The following is an 18,259-nucleotide window of genomic DNA, read 5'->3' as shown; positions in this document are numbered from 1 at the left end:
TTGCCCCCCGATATTAACTAAACAACGTTTTTGAGAAAATGATAATAGATTGAAGTCACCTGAACGATTTTTTTTCCTGTACGCAGGGTATTTGTATAATGTTCTGTGAGCAAAAGTAGAAATTGACGAACTTTCTCATCTTTCTTACTTTCCGGCTCAGTCATAAGCATTGTCATTTTTTCTGCTCTGCTGAGGATCCCTTGGTTACACCCTTGTCATTAAATTGTTCATCCTTTCCTAGTCATTATGAGGAACCCAAATACCGAGCCTGTAGCTATTATAACATGGATAAGTGTAGGGTAGTAGCTGAAAAAAAAATTGGCTAGAATAAAAGCCACGCTGTAAAGTTTGGGTTTTAACTACTTAAAGGAAAACTATTCCCCCAAAATGAATACTTGAGCAACAGATGGTTTATATCAACTTAAGTGACATATTAAAGAATCTTACCAAACTGGAATATATATTTAGCCCTTTTACATCTCTTGCCTTGCACCACCATTTTGTGATGGTCTGTGTGCTGCCTCAGAGATCACCTGACCAGAAATACTACAACTCTAACTGTAACAGGAAGAAGTGTGGAAGCAAAAGACAGAACTGTTCATGTTAATTGGCTCATGTGACCTAACAAGTATAGTTTGTTTGGTATGTTTGTGAGCACAGTGAATCATACGATCCCAGGGGGCTGACCATTATTTTTAAAATGGAAGTTTTCTATTTATGATTACCCAATGGCACAGACTACTAAAAAAGTATATTGTTATGAAAATGGTTTATTTACATGAAGCAGGGTTTTACATATGAGCTGTTTTATGCAATATCATTTTATACAGACCTACATTGTTTGAGGGGTATACTTTCCCTTTAAACAGCAAACCTGTACTATAAATGAACATTGGCAGACCTAAAACCACAAATATTTTAAGACAGCCTTTAAATAAATATGCTTACCATTCAGATATGCTAGTCCAATGCTATAAAATAGCCAGCCCGGCATACAGGAAAGGTCGAATTTCGATGTTATGTGAATTTTTTTTTTTACTCTTATAAATTTGAATATACTCACAACTTGTATGGGAGGTTATTTATGCAAAAACTCGACCGTCTAATACTCGATCAGATAGGAACGACCAGAAAATTTTAATCAAATTCGAATTGAGTTTTACTCTGAAAAAAAAATCGAATATCAGGAAGGCAATTAACATCTTCCAATGGTTCAACGAACCTCTGCCATTGACTTCTACATGAACTCGGTAGATTTTAATTGGCGAATAGTCGAATTAGCACTGTTTCCAGGGACGAGGTGAGATAAATCTCACATTCTAATTCGAGTTAGTGGTTTCGAATTTGAATTCGGGAGTTTTGACCAAAAAAAATAATTAAAATTTACGATTACAACCTTAGTAAATATGCCCCTGAGTGTGACCAAGGCATATAAAATATTATACTCGGTTAAAATGTTTATTTTAATGTTTTTTTTAAAGAGCTGTTGCTATTTATTTTTAATTTTTTTACGGTTTAGTGCCCTCGAATTCCTGCATTGGCCATTGGCCCCATTGTTTCTAACTCAAGCTGTGTCACTCTTTATCTGCCAAAATAAATAGTGAAGCATAAATATCTATGAATAAAACCCTATTGTATGCAAGTAATATTGCAGATCCCATCCTTATGTGCATTTGCAGATATGCAGAATATTATGGGGGAAATGTAATAAAATTCGCAAAGAGCAAAACTTTGTGAATAAAAATTCACCTGTCACAATGTAATATTCTTCGTTAGGCTGTTATTGCATTGAGAATCTTAATTGCACATTTCAAACCTTTAACACCTGCTCTGGAGTATTTTGTGGGAAAAAAGGTTTTGCAAATTTATTTTACACCCACTGCGAATGTTCACGAACTTTGCGAGGAGGTCAGTAAGGTCTTTAATAAATCAAAAATGGAGCAAACATGGTCGCTAACATTCGCCAGCGTCTTTGCAACCATTTTTTGCTGTATTACATATTACATTCCCCCCTAAGTGCTCACAATAATCTGGAACATAAAATGTGCTTTAAAGCAACATAGCACCAGTAAATGTTATATACTCTAGTGACTAGTAACAGTGGCGTAACTACCGGGGGAGCAGGGAGGTGTGATTGGGTCAGGGCCCGCACCCCCCTCAGGCCCCCCCCGGCAGCTCGCGCGCCACTGAGTTCTTCGGTAATTGCGGCCGTTTCGGGGCATACGGAGGGGGCGGGGCCCAGCTGCACGTCCCGCGCCAGGGCCCGCCCCCTCTAGTTACGTTACTGATTAGTAAATTCATACAAACACCATTTATTTGAGACTATTACTTTTTGCCATAGAAACATAAGCCATGTGGTTTTGCTTGACAATCTTTGTTAAAATAACGGTGCCCTTTCCTTGTGAGAGCGAGGTTCATTGTTCATGCGACTGCTGCTTGTGCTCACACCGAATTGTACAGTCACCTGTTCAGTTTGGCTCTGATAGTGATTTATTCAGCTGAAGACTAAAGAGACTGCAGCCTTAGGCACAAAGCTCATACTGGGCCTCTCACAAAACCTGCCCTGCTTTTTGAAAGCTGGAAAAAGCAATGTGTTTAATACTGTGTCGTATATAGGTCAGTTTCACTTCCAATGCTTTTCAGGAATGGATATTCTCTTAATGCCAAGTCTACATGCACAAGGGATGAGTCGAACTGTGCTAACTATAACCCACAGGAGCATGGCAGCTATAGAACATTATCATAGCTGAACCTGAAGTTCTTCCTTATCCAGAACTAAACAGTTGCTCAGTCACACACACACATACATTATATATTATTATAGGATATATTATTCTGAAACTCCAAAATATGTCCTTTCCATGTCCTATTTAAACAAACAATTCTTATTTTTCTTTGTAATAACACTACCCTGCACTTGGTTAGCTAGTGGATGGGAAAGAATCCTATTTAGTTTTTAATAGGGATGCACCGAATCCACTTTTTCGGATTCGTCTGAACCCCTGAATCCTTTGTGAAAGATTCTGCCGAATACAGAACCGAATCCGAACCCTAATTTGCATATACAAATCAGTGAGGGGGAGAGAAATAGACAGAGCTAAAAAAAAATTTACTTCCTTGTTTTGTGACGAAAAGTCACATGATTTTAAGAATTCGGTTCGGCCAGGCACAAGGATTCCTCTGAATCCGAATCCTGCTGAAAATGGTCGAATCCTGGCCAATAGCGAACCAAATCCTGGATTCGGCTCATCCCTAGTTTTTAACCCTTTCACAACCAAAGATGTAGAATCGACTTGCTTGGTAAGGAATTTACTTAATACCAGAAATTCTTCATTTCTGCAGTCTGTTCTCATTTTGGGGAATTGTGCATTGACTTGAAGCCTGGTTACAGAGCTGCAGTCCCTGGTGCAAAAAAAAAGTTAATGTTTAGGTAGCCCTAAGGCAGGGGTCCCAACCTTTTTTACCCGTGCGCCACATTCAAATGTAAAAAGAGTTGGGGAGCAACACAAGCATGAAAAAAGTTCTTGTTGGTGCCAAATAAGGGGTATGATTGCCTATTTGGTAGCCCCAAGTGAACTGGTAGCCTACAGGAGGGTCTGTTTGGCAGTACACCTGTTTTTTTTATGCAATTAAAACCTGCCTCCAAGTTGGGAATTCAAAAATAAGCACCTGCTTCAAGGCCACTAGGAGCAACATCCAAGGGGTTGGTGAGCAACTTGTTGCTCGTGAGCTACTGGTTGGGGATCACTGCCCTAAGGCATGGGGGTTCTATTACAGCAAGACTCATTACTAAAATAACAGTGTGTATTAACTAACAACGTTTTGGAGCTGGAACCTTTTCCTAAATTATTTTGTAATTAATTTCCCTGCAACTTGCACTTTGACTTGCTTCTTATGCAGAACATTAAACCGATATTCTTCTGCAGATCTGCTAGAGTATGTCTATGTATTTGTAGAAAGATTATATGTGGATTTTATCTTATTTACTAGTGTTGGTGTATATGCCAATACCTCTATTAGCCCAATGGCAATAGATATGAAAGCCTGATAAATAAATAGTGAGTTGCCTGCTGTGCCGGCCTTTTGAGCCTTCCTCCACTTCTTCAATGCAACTAATTATATACCAGAGCACAAGTAGCAGGACAACACTGGGAATTAAGTATGGGCTTATCTGTAGGCTGCACTGGTAGACACTCACTTCAAAGGCTATTCCTCATGTCATTGTGACTGGGTGGGTTTGCTGAAGACGAGCTTAGACACTTGATCGTGCACACAGAGCTGTGCAGAATAGCACTCAGTTCATGCTACAGCTAGCACAACATGCAGTCTCTTTCCACGTGCATTCCTCCATTGAATATATGCAGCACCCGGAAGGATAGGTATGTGCACTTTTTGTATGTTATATTCATGCACCTTAATTGCTTTACCATAAAAATGATTATACTATATAAAGCCTATAGTAGTGACTAATGTAAATCCATGCTTCCAGTATGTATTGTGCTTGATCCAAAAATATAGGAAGACTATGCACTCAGTGTGGGCTTAAAATTAATAGAAACAATACATTATAATGAATCTCATGTATAAGTGCATGAATTGTATCTGCCTGCAATATTTGATTCTTAAGTCTTTATCATACGTTAGTCCTCCAGTTTATTTGAGGTGTCTACATTTAGTCTGGTCATATTTGTTTTTGTCAGTGCTGCATGCGCTCTAATATCCAAGAATTCAATGTGGGTTTTAACGTGTACAGGACATTTATTTAATGTGTTCCACCCAAGATCATATATAAAACATGTATGCTTGTGCACAACATACTACATACCTGCCAACTGTTTTACTTTTTCCTGGGACACTTCAGTTTGGAAAGTTAACAGGACTTCAGAAAAACTGGGTGGTGTTTGCTGTGATTAAGGTGAATCTGGGACGGGCCTGGATTTTTCTGGTCACGCATTTTAAAGAAGCTGTATATTATCCTTATTATAAAGTTGATTCAACAGGAGTGAGAGATCAAAGGTTGCACACTTTGTATAAATAGTACAGGTATGGGACCTGTTATCCAGAATGCTCTGGACCGGGGTTTTTCCGGATAATGGATCTTTCTGTCATTTGGATCTTCTTGGATCCTTAGTCTACTAGCAAATCATTTAAACATTAAATAAACTTAATAGATATGTTTTGCTTCCAATAAGGATTCATTATATCTTAGTTTGAATCCAGTAAAAGCTACTGTTTTATTTTGACAAAGAAAAGGGAAATCATTTTTAAAAATGTGGATTATTTGGGGAGAAGGGAGTCTATTGTCATGGGTTTCTGAATAATGGATCCCATACCTGTATATGTTTACAGTCCACTGTAGGGTTCAGTTTTGGTTACATTATAGATGTGCTAATGATCATTGCCAAAGGTCTAACTTGCCCTAATGAAACTGTTCAGCTAATATTGGCAGAAATTCCCAGATTGACAGGAAAGCTCCAAATATGGGATTGCGCAGCCCAGTTTATACAACTGATATGCTGATGTTTGGTAGAGGGGTGTTGTTCAGAGCAGGGCTGTGTATTCAGCTTTCAACCCCAAAAAGTTAGGCTGTCACTTACAGAACAATCTAGCTGTCAGCATCAAAAGCATTTCCATTTAACAAGTTTTCTTTTCACTTTTAATTCCATTTTGCTGTATTTAAGCACGACTGAACAAAATTCTATTATGGTACATGAGAGCGCTTGCATTGCTGATGTTATGCCTGTGAAGATTGAGAAGGGAGGCACATATAAAGCTAATATGTGTTTAGAATGGTCACACAAACCATAGCCTTTATGACTAGTTACTAAATTTAGTTCAAGTGCTAACATGCAAACATTCTTATATTAAAAACTGAAGCATTTTTGGGCATGCCCTGATCATTCCATGTCATTCTATCAGATCTTACAACCATACCCACTGCTCACCTTTGCCTCTACCTTTTACTAAAAATGCCATGGCCCTTTTGCAACAGGAATATGAAAGTGTAGGCACATAACTACTAACCCATGGCCAAACTGTGTTTATATGATAACAGAGTGTATCCAGTGATGAGACATTATAGGCAATGTACTTGACTGATTGTAGATATCACACTTAAGGCCCCCTTACACAGACCGAGTCGGCAGCAAATTGGCTTATTGGCCCATGTGTGGGGCCCTCCGATGGGCTTCCCCGATCGACATCTGGCCGAAAGTTGGCCAGATGTCGATCGGCAGGGTAAAAATTCCCGTTGGATCAAGGCCGCATCCGTTCGTTGATTTTGTCCCGTGATCCAACATCCCGTATTGCCTCCGTTCTAATTCCGATTGTTGGGCCCTAGGGCCCATGCTCAGATCAGCCTGTTATCGCCCACCTCAATGTGGTTATACCGGGGAGAGATTTGCTTGTTTGGCGACATCGCCACATGAGTGCATCTCCCTGTGTATGGCCACCTTTAGGGAGCTAATCTCTTTAAATAATGTCAAATAGCTCTTTGGCCTATAAGTGTGTGTTAATCTCCAACATCAGCAATTGTGTTGTTGCTTGGCAACTTTAGTTCACGAGTAGAACACAATTTGCCCCATCCCCCCGTGAATGGAACCAGCACATTACAACTGGAGAGAACCTACATGTACAAAAATTCCATTAATTCTGGCATCCATTGACTAAAATTCATTACTACAATGCATTGCCAGTTACTAATGCAATTTTTTTAGCCTCAACAATTAACACAATGTTAGTGTTTACCAAAAGTATGATAATTTATGCAAGTATAAGAGCTTAAAGTATAAGTGTTACTTTGAGCAGGTTGTGCATTTTTTGCCAGCAAGTTATAATAGGTCAGTAGAATGTATGATCATTGCCACCTACCACAAACACACACATACAGAAACCAGTTAACCTACCCATAGAGTTGGACTGCAAGTGAGACATACAGTACTCTGTACAGTGGAAGCCCTTGCACACTGCTGGTAGAACATATAAGCTCTGCGTGGGTTGTATCTGGTATGGAATTAAACTGAAGGTCTGTGAGGCATCAATAGAGCTTCCTCGTGCCAGTCTGTCTTCATTAATCTAGAAACAATATAAAGCAGGTGATGCACTCATATGAGTGGCAAATTAATTGTGCAGACCTTTCAGTTGCATCCCCATATCAAAGGCGATGAACGAAAGGACTTTCTGTTGTTCTCCTTTACAAACAATGGTTAGCAAAACAGTACCACCCTTACCTTCATATATTATTTATACCTGCCTTATTCAGAATTTCCACAGTTCCCTCAGTTGACTCACTATAGGTGTGGAACACAGTCACCACCACTGAGACTGAGAATATGGACCCAAAAAATGACAAATCACAATAAAGCCATTTCGTAGCCAACCCCTTTCCCCTTGTGCTACTCTCTACTCTTGTACAAAACAAGCTACTTCTACTGACCTCTACTGGCATCAGTATTAATTGATAACAAAACACAGTAGATGAGTAAATGTTTATGAAATACCCTGGTCATGCACAGTGATAGAGGAATTGTTTCCAAAAGCAATTTCTATTTTATTTACAGTAAATATATGGTGATCAGTAATATCTACACTTCTTAAATATTGGTTTTTGAGGGAGAGTTTTCAAGAAATTAGCTCCATACCTAACTCTGTTCTCTGTTATATTGTTTTGCTTGCTTCTGTTTGATCTACTGTATCATGTCCCTTCGTGTTAGATTATAAGCCTTTGTGGATAGGTTCTCTCTCCCATTAAATACCACTATTATAACGAAAGAAAAATATAAACTATTTCTAATGGCGAGATTGGAAAATGTGATTACAACCAGAATTCCTGAGTTCACGGAATCCTGGACAAGCATGATTTTCATTTCTGTTGAGGTCAGTAAGTCATTTGTAGTATATATGGAATTGTTATTAAGGTACTTTAAAATATATAAATGGTCACTTGTATGGATGTTTTTAATAGCTGATGTCCAAGTGGTGTCCTTCCAACAGCCACATGCATTATTTCTTGCCAGGGAAGCTGTAAGCTGTAATTTCAAGACAGCTGGGGGTCTGCAGGTTGGCTATGCCTCCATTAAATCCTTTCAATGCTCCCTAGGGGGTTAAAGATACTGTGCTGTTTGGGAGGGATGGAACATGTCTAATATATTGTATCTGAAGAGCTTCGGCGACACACTGCAATCCCAAAGTCTGATAATAATTGTTAGCTGTTGCAGATGGAAGCCTAAACTGTTCACCTCCACATACACGGCACTCTACTTGGAAAATAATTAGCACTGCAACTATGTCAGCATCAAGCCCCTCATGTTTTACATACATAACCGCTTCCTACATTCCTCAGCAGACTTCATCAAAACTGACACTTCTGTTATAGAATCGCTGGTAATTTGAAAATCATCTTAGCTGTAGGGCTTGCGAGCACATGGGACATAAGTAGCCAAATGATGTTTGGCTGAAGGCAGTAAAAAAAACATGTTGACATCTTGTCAAACAAATTGACAAGATCTTAAGTATTATCCTTGAAAATGTGCGGATTGAGAGATATATGTGATTATTTTGGGTCACGGTTTAGCAGTGTCTCTGGGAATGTGTATCTCCGTTTGAATAAACAAATATTGTGTGGATGGAGGCAGAACTCGCAACCTTGCTCTCTGATTTTCCGGCGTGTTTACCCAGGAGACTTTTAAACAATGGCAATGATTTGACTGCATTTGCTTTTCAACGAAAATGTTTAAAGACATTTTAATGAGAATTCTGATGCTGGAAGAAGAAGTTTTACACAGATAACCAAATGAGAGCTTCTGAAAAGGAGGAGGTGCAAACAGGTATGGAAAGCCAAGAAACTTGCTTAAATCTGTCCGTATTTATAAAGCAATCCTGCCCCCTATGAGTGCAAATTAATATCAGCTGGTTTAGTCTTAATTGATGGCCTATAAAAATGTTTCTCATTGACCAAGGTATCACACAAGAAGCATCTCATGATGGGTAAAGGCAAAGAGCTCTCTCAAGACATTCACAACCTTATTATTGCAAAACCGATGGCATTGGTAACAGATGTATTTCTAAGCTTCTGAATGTTTCAGTGAGCACTGTGGGGCCATAATCCGGAAGTGGAAAGAACATAATTTCACCCTAAACCGGTCATGGCCAGGTGATCCTCATAAGATTTCTGACAGCGAAATCAAAAGAATAATCAGAAGAATTTTCCAAGAGGCAAGGATCACTTGCAGAGAACTTCAGAAAGACCCTGAATTAGCAGGTACAGTTGTTTCAAAGAAAACAATAAGTAATGCACTCAACCGACATGGCCTCTATGCAAGCTCATTGCACAAGACTCCACTGCTGAAAAAAACCCACAGTCAAAGAAACTCTCAATTGGTTTCAGAGAAAGAATAAAACTGCTAGAATGGCCCAGTCAATCAAGTTTTGAGTTCATAGAAGAGGCCCCTGGGACCTTCATGATTCGAAGATAGTTTGTATTGAACAATGGGCCAAAATCACACCAATGCGTGCAACTAGTTTCTCCATACAGGAGGCGTCTTGAAGTTCTCATTACCAACAAAGGCTTTTCTACTAATTATTAAATACATTTGAATAATTTTTCCGTGTGTCATTCCACTTTACTACACATAACTTAATTTATGCACTTATTTGTTTTGGATTCTGATATGTGTTGATTACTTGGGTGATTACCAACATCTAGTGTATATTTCATGTCAGTAGCCCCATTAGAAATATGTTTGTTGAGAAAACTCAATACTTATTTTCTAACACTAAAACAATCTTTTCTGTCAGCTGTGTTTTTGCCCATCAGAGCTTAGTGTAGCTCATTCCTAATGTGCTGAATCATTTTATTGCAACTATATCAGTTGTGGCAATTGACCATGTATTATTTAATTGTCAGTATACCCTCTTTTCAGTATAAGTTCAATGAATTGGACTTGTGCTGAACATACTTATTGCCTGTTGTTTTAATCTCAATAAAAATACGATCGACATCTGCCCGATGTTCTGCCAGATATCGATCGGGGAAGCCAGTCGGAGGGCCCCATACATGGGCCAATAATCTGCCCACTTTTTTATCGGCCCCTGTATGGCCATCTTAAGGGCTCTTACACACGGCCGTTCCGACCTGCGCTCCCCTGCGTTCCGTTTTTTGGCGTTCAGCCGCAGGGGAGCGCAGGAATAGACGCAAGTCATTATTTGAAATGGGGCTGTACTCACTCAGGCGCGTGTAGGCGCCGAACGCAGGAAAAATGCAGCATGTTGCGTCTGAACCTGCGTTCGGCGCCTACACGCGCCTGAGTGAGTACAGCCCCATTTCAAATAATGACTTGCGTCTATTCCTGTGCTCCCCTGCGGCTGAACGCCAAAAAACAGAACGCAGGGGAGCGCAGGTCGGAACGGCCGTGTGTAAGAGCCCTTACTGTGCACAGATAATTCCTCTCTATATTGGACTCCTTCTAATGAAACAGACACAACAGAGGGTGAAAGGCTACATACTGGTAATCTTGGATGCATGGACCAAATGCGGGTTAGCTTCCATTTCCCCGTTTGCCATTTTTAGCTCAAGAACCATAGATTTGATTAAAGCAATAGGCAATACAAATGTTAAGCACAAGCCTCATTTATTAAACTCATGTAAATGTTTTACTGCTCCTTTAGGGCATAGACATTTCGCCGCCGTTCGCGCCACGGTTTTTAAAAAACCTGACTGTCATGTAAATATGCTAGCGACATGTCCCACCGCTTAAGCTTGAAACCGCTAGCATATTTAAGCGGTGGCCGGCTTTTTTTTTAAAAAAAAAGGTGGTGTGGATCGCGCCTAAAACGTGGCAAAGGTCTGCATGTGTGTCCATGCCCTTAATGGCCCATGAGCAATCACTACCTGAAATACAACCATGAAGGATCTTCTGAGCTTTCAGTTGCAGACAGCATTTTCTCCAGTAGATATACCGGCAGAGAATCAATCTGTTCTGTCCACCTGTTTAGATGCAAAAGTGCATCATTTTCTGATTCCTTGCAAAAATGCGTCCCATATGCGTGCCAAGAGAATGCTATGTCCTCCATGGGCCTTAGAGGAATGCTGGAAGTTTCACTTAGACATATTGAATATTGAATATTGACAAATAATATTGAATGATTAGTTCCCTCTAATCACCACATCAGTTAATAATTCTTTAATCATACCTCCCAACTGTCCCGTTTTCAGGGGGCCAGCCCCTCTTTTGACAGCTCAATCCGCAGTCCCTCATTTGTACTGGAAAGTCCCGATTTTCTCTGCACTGAACAGCCAGAAAAAGAAACACTGTTTCTAACTTAATTGACTTTTGGCAGAGAGCCCAGAACAGCCAGATAACAGGTCCCTTGGGAGAAGTTACTTACAGCTTAAAGGGCAATTCACCTTCATTAGCAAAACTGTAATACCTGAAGAAAACCGCAGAAATATGTTCAAACTTTCATAGCCTGCCAAACTTTGTAAAACGAACATGGTGATTAGGGGGTGTGGTCAAACATGGCAATTTAGATAGGGCTTATACTGCAACAGAAGCTAAGGCTGGGGAGGATAGAATAATAGAACACAACTACTTGAAGGTTTAGTAACCCTTTAACCCCTGATTAGACAATAATTCAGGCTCACAATGAAAGCAGCAACTTGCTTTGATGCCCATTTGAAGCAACCTGTGTCTGTTTATGCAACTAAAATGCTTAAACACAAACGGTTTATTTAATTTAATTGAATTGTATCCTTAGGCTACTGTCACAATGTTAATTTTTTTTGCCCAATGATGTGAGAAATAGGCCCTTACGAGGACAGGCATAGACAGAGATTATCAGATGAGTTAACATGCTCCCTGCTTAGCTTCATGTGCCTTCCCCGTCTGCATCAGCACTCGGAACAGATACAGAGTACTCTATTCCCCCCACAGCAGGTGATCGCTCAGAGCGTGCCACGTCCTTAATGGGGGCTTGCTTGTTGGAATAACCTCTGCCCAGGATCTTTACCAGTGCACTCGTTACTAGTCAGTTTCAGGCTAGCGTGACTCTGACCTTTGTGTCCAACTATGATGATACATTCCTTTAAACAAGACTTTGTATAAATTGAAGTGTTTGGAGGTAAAATTCAGTTTTTGTATTGTGACATTAAAGCCAGTCACTGGATTGTAAGTGATTTATAAAGTTTTCCCAAAAGATGATGAGGAACGGGTGGCAATGAATACAAATCTAACCTTATTATGCTCTTACGGAATGTGTTATATATAATTTGCCAGATGCAAAGGCGAAAAAGCCTTTCCATATAGATTGTGACACGATGTTATTAGCTTTTAATATAAGATGGCAAAGATTAACATCAAATATGTGTGTCTTGCGCTACCCACAGTCCTAATACAGTTTCCAAGATGAAACAGAATAACATAACGAATATAAATCTGATTCCTCTATTGAGAACATTGGTCACTTTGGGAGAGGCTGGGCATGCATCATACAGACAGAAAAGGCTAAGGCTTCAACTGTTTACAACAGATTGATGCTGGAAAGGGTTTTCTTAAAATGACATTATGAAAGAATGAACTGCCTGCGTTAAAGGCTCTTCGGCACAGTGATGAGATAGAAAAGATAGAGAAGTAAATTACTGTCCAGTCCCTAATGTGTAGCTGCTCATTGGAATATTTTATTTTCCATTTCATCCTTGTATATTGTTTTTATTTACAGGTTAGTGTTCAGGCTGTGCAATACAAGGTGTTGAACGGAAACCATAAATCGTGGGTTTTATAAACCCAAGTTTAAAATACAAGCCCTTTCTCTGCTTCATCCATTGCGAATTTCAGACAGATAAAGGACACATTAAATATATTACCAATTTCCCTTGAAGAAGTCCTTGTTTCATAAAAGCATACAAATAAACTAAAGAAGGGAAAAGCACAGGCAGCACAGATTGCTTCTTTCACACAGGAACAAAGTGCTTCTGAGGCAAACTTTGAGCCTTACAAATAGAATTGTTGTGTGATGCTAATGCATCCGGCACCCTTGGAGAAGGTCAATGCTGAAAAGTGACAGTGTACGCATTTCCATGTCCTCAGCGGATTTTATGTGTAGCTTATTTTTATGCAATAAATGCAATCACTGGAACTGTGAGAGTTGTTTATAAGTGGTTTTAGGGTGAGGATGCTGGGCCCTGCATGTACTGAGGCTTCTCAGAGAAGCAGCGAAAGCAAACAAGTGTACCCAAAAATCATGTATTGACTGTGCAGGCAGAACTGCCATACATGTGGTACTGTAAAAGTCTCTGGGAAGGGACTGTTGCTGTAGGATAGCAATTATAGTAGGGAGAGATGGTGCCTATAGTAATAGTGGGATAATAGTCTCTGGGAAGGGACAGTGGCTGTGGGATAGCAGGTATAGTAGGGAGAGATGGTGCCTATAGTAACAGTGGGATAATAGTCTCTGAGAAGGGAGTGTGACTGTGGGATAGCAGGTATAGTAGGGAGAGATGGTGCCTATAGTAACAGTGGGGATAATATTCTCTGGGAAGAGACTGTGACTGCGGGACAGGAGGTATAGTAGGGAGAGATGGTGCCTATAGTAACAGTGGGATAATAGTCTCTGGGAAGGGAGTGTGGCTGTGGGATAGCAGGTATAGTAGGGAGAGATGGTGCCTATAGTAGCAGTGGGACAATAGTCTCTGGGAAGAGAGTGTGACTGTGGGATAGCAGTTATAGTAGGGAGAGATGGTACCTATAGTAGCAGTGGGATAAAAGTCTCTGGGAAGGCAGTGTGACTGTGGGATAGCAGTTATAGTAGGGAGAGATGGTGCCTATAGTAACATTGGGATAATAGTCTCTGGGAAGGGAGTGTGACTGTGGGATAGCAGGTATAGTAGGGAGAGATGGTGCCTATAGTAACAGTGGGATAATAGTCCCTGGGAAGGGAGTGTGACTGTGGGATAGCAGGTATAGTAGGGAGAGATGGTGCCTATAGTAACAGTGGATAATAGTCTCTGGGAAGGGAGTGTGACTGTGGGATAGCAGGTATAGTAGGGAGAGATGGTGTCTATAGTAACAGTGGATAATAGTCCCTGGGAAGGGAGTGTGACTGTGGGATAGCAGGTATAGTAGGGAGAGATGGTGCCTATAGTAACAGTGGATAATAGTCCCTGGGAAGGGAGTGTGACTGTGGGATAGCAGGTATAGTAGGGAGAGATGGTGCCTATAGTAACAGTGGATAATAGTCTCTGGGAAGAGAGTGTGACTGTGGGATAGCAGGTATAGTAGGGAGAGATGGTGCCTATAGTAACAGTGGGATAATAGTCTCTGGGAAGGGAGTGTGACTGTGGGATAGCAGGTATAGTAGGGAGAGATGGTGCCTATAGTAACAGTGGGATAATAGTCTCTGGGAAGAGAGTGTGACTGTGGGATAGCAGTTATAGTAGGGAGAGATGGTGCCTATAGTAACAGTGGGATAATAGTCTCTGGGAAGGGAGTGTGACTGGTATAGTAGGGAGATGTGGCCACAGTAACAGATAATGGCAGCGTTGCCCAACCTGCAGTCCTTTATGTGCTGCTGAATTACAAATAGAGTCGAGAATTGTAGTTCATCTAACAATGAAGAACCAAAGGTTGGGCAGTGCTACTCTAAATATAGGATGTGCAGTTAAATGAGTATAATAGCACCTGTAGTAAAGTGAGTAAACCAGTTATATCAAAGCCATAGAACCCTGTTGCTGTGAAGAACTGCTCCAGTTTCTTTAGCAGGTCATAGACATAATACTGGAAATTTTACAGTTTTACATCCCTCTTTTAGACATTATATAGACCAGTGCTGTCCATGTTTGTGGGATTGTTCCCTCCATTTGTTAATCACAATATTCATAAATCTTTTCCTTTTTGTCTTTCACAGGCATTTTCTGTTCAAAACAGGAACAGGGACGACTCCACTATTCAGCACTGCTACGCCAGGGTACACAATGGCATCTGGCACTGTTTATACCCCTCCCACCCGACCACTTCCTCGAAACACCTTATCAAGAAGTGCTTTTAAGTTCAAAAAGTCCTCCAAGTACTGTAGCTGGAAATGTACAGCACTCTGTGCCGTAGGAGTATCGGTACTTCTGGCAATACTACTATCATACTTCATAGGTAAGTAGGGGCATGTCTGTGTCTTCATTCGTTTTGTTCAGTTACTTACTCTGATGGGAATCTCACGGTGCAACTCGGGCGTATTTGTCTAGCTTTAAAACCTATTGGTAAACGACACCATCGATATATACAGTAAGTTAAGTGAATGGCACCCCTACGATCCAGTCCTTGATTCCTAAGCTCACTTTACACAACAAAGTCAGTTAAGGATATCAGACACAGGGCATAGGAGCTAGTGATGGGTGAATCTGACCTGTTTTGCGTCACCAAAAATTAGGGAGCCGAATCCCCTATTTTGGATTCGGCCGAACCCCAGAATCCTTTGCGAAAGATTTGGCCAAATACCAAACTGAATCCGAATCCTAATTTGCATATGCAAAGTAGAGGTGGGAAGGGGAAAACATTTTTTACTTCCTTGTTTTGTGACAAAAAGTCATGCGATTTCCCTCCCTGCATATTTGCATATGCAAATTCGGTTCTGCCGGGCAGAAGGATTTGGGCAAATCTGAATCCTGCTGAAAAAGGTTGAATACTGGCCCAAATCCAGAACGGAATTCTGGATAAGGTGTATCCCTACCAAATATTCATGAATCAGTGAAAATTTGCCAAAATGGGTGTCAAATTTTTTTCGTCACGCGATGCAGCGTATCAAACTTTATTCGCCTGTTGGAGTCTATGGGCGTCATTTTTGTGGCGAAAATTACCCTCATCACTTACATAGGACCAGTGAGTTACACAAATGCACAACTGTGCCGCACACAATATAAAGTCAATCTTTAAAATCGACACACATATACACGCACAGTACACATGGGTACTAGTATAACTTAACTGAAATGTTCTAGCAATTAATGGTATTTGAGCAGAAATAAGATTTTTAGAAATCTCTCTATGGATTGCACTTGTTGTTGTTTTTTAAACTTAAACTTAAAGTTTGCATACGTCGCAGAGCTTTAAAGTTCACCTTTATCGTCCAAAGCTGCCCTGTGCTGCTCTTCTATACATTTGTTTTGCATTTTCAGCACACACACACAAACAGTGAATCTTTCTCCCCTAAGAAAAAAACCCAGACACATTAGCACCACGCTGAGTGACTCCATACCCAGTATGACAGCAGTAATCCCAGATAAAGCTCTCCTTCCAACTACTTAAAGGAGAAATGCTTCTATCCAGGGTATTTTGCTTAATACCCTATTGATAAAGTTGCTGTTGATTAGAAGAAGACTAAACATATCTGTTCATTCTTGGCTCTAGTGTAGCCTCCAGCCATTTTCTTTTAACTGTGTTCCTCGGCTGCTGTTTCAGGCTCTGCATTCAAAGAGAGCTTAGTTTTGTTAAACATCAACAATTTGGAATCTGAGCTGTCTCTTTTTCCCCAGCAAAATGTGAGCAGATCTTAAAGAGACACTGTTGCGAGCACAGTCCTGCAGTCCAAAGAGCACAGGGATTGTCATGTTATTTTTAAAATACTCAACAAATTAATATGGAGAATTCTGGCCTCTGTAGAGTATGTTAAAATGGAAGGAATACAGTCTGGTGAAGTACAAGTGCATATGGGAGAAACCACAAAAAATACTTAGGCAGTTATCTATCAAAGTCCCGATTTATCTCAATACTTTCTGCTACAAACTCCGATCAAATCCGCTCTGGTTTTTTGCGCTTATTTATTATTACATTTTCCCTAAAAGTTTGCATCGCGGAAAAAAAAATCTGATTTTCATATTTTTTTCATATTTTTTATGCGATTTTCACGATTTTTTCAGATTTTTCACCCGAAAACCAAAAAACTTTGGGGTATTGCATGAAACCCGAACTGCCTCCCCTGTATTCGTTTTCCAAACTCGCCCGAAGTTGCCTGACGAGGAAGCTTTGGGCGACTTCGGAAAACAAATCACTCCGAGTGCCATCGTGCCAGCGATTTACATTTTAGCCGGCGGGAAAGCAGGGGAGACAGGGGAGATTAGTCACCCGGAGAAGAGATGATTTGTCACAGCGATTAATCACCCCCCAAATCTGCCTGTGTGCCCTGACCCTTATTATTACACAGAAAAAGGAAACCATTGTTAAAAAATTGGGATTATTTGGATAAAATGGAGTCTTAATTCGGATCTTTCTTAATAATGGGTTTCCAGATAAAGCAGTGTTGAACTGGCCCACAGGGATACCAGGAAAACTCCCGGTGGGCCCAGGTGTCAGTGGGCCCTCTTGTTTCTAAACATTTGGTCTATTTTATGGTCATTCCCTATTTCTTTATGGGGAAAAAGGCTTAACAATGGGAGAAAATAGTAAGTATATATAAAAGACTAGGAGAGTAAAGAGGTTGAGTTAGTAGAGGAGGAATAATAGTTTGGAAAGGCCCACTGTCTAAGGTTTTCTGGTGGGCTCAAGGTCTTAGGTTTTCTGGTGGGCCCAAGGTCTAAAACTTCCTGGCAACCCAGTCCGACACTGAGATAAAGGATCCCATACCTGTAACAATTTAAAATCTGTTCCCCAAAGCTTGTTGTGCCTTTGTGGCCTTTACACAAATCCTGCCCTGCAGTGTAGCTGAATGCCATTACTTATCACAGTTCAAAGCTTAATTGCACTTGTCGAACGGCTTTAACCATCTATAAACGCGCCCTGTCATTTTTGCATTAGCTCCTCTAATAAACTGCGTACAGGAAAACAAAATTCATGCTGGCCTTCCGAAAAGAAAGGAAATTGCCAAGTTTTAGCGTCTTCTGTGTGGTTACGAACTTTCCGCACTGTTCCAAACGGCTGAACCATTCGCATTAACTATTAAAATATAATCGCTTTTCCCTATCTTCGGCAATCATTTACTGTAATTTAATACGGTACGTTTGGATATAGAAATATTTTGTACTTACTGAAATTGAACCCTATTTTATGCTAAGTGCAAAGCATAACAAAATATTTACAATGCCTTAATGCTGGGCAGCATTAATATTTAATTGACAATGCAAATGGCTGTTATGTCAGGCTTGGCGATAACAAAATATTTCATAAGAAACAAAGGAGCTGGAAGTTAGGAAAATATTCTCATTGGTCAAAACTGTAACCCGTTCATGGCCACTTCTCTGCTCTAAGTTGTGTTAACTACATTATCCAGAATACATACGTAA

General features: G+C 40.3%; 1 protein-coding gene across 9 annotated transcripts in view; it reads left to right on the top strand.

The window, feature by feature from the left end:
* Positions 1-18,259, top strand: part of LOC108706622 (teneurin-3) — a 507,440-nt gene that overhangs the window by 346,203 nt on the left and 142,978 nt on the right. For all 9 annotated transcript variants that reach the window (XM_041579517.1, XM_041579516.1, XM_041579515.1 and 6 more), the window contains one exon: positions 14,899-15,137. In XM_041579517.1, the coding sequence (XP_041435451.1) occupies positions 14,899-15,137 (239 nt within the window). The remainder of the gene's footprint in view (positions 1-14,898; positions 15,138-18,259) is intronic.

This window comes from Xenopus laevis, chromosome 1S (genome assembly GCF_017654675.1).
Source record: "Xenopus laevis strain J_2021 chromosome 1S, Xenopus_laevis_v10.1, whole genome shotgun sequence".
NCBI classification, from domain to species: Eukaryota; Metazoa; Chordata; class Amphibia; order Anura; family Pipidae; genus Xenopus; species Xenopus laevis.
Note: the sequence above shows the minus strand (reverse complement) of the source record. Positions and strands in the feature narration are given on the sequence as shown.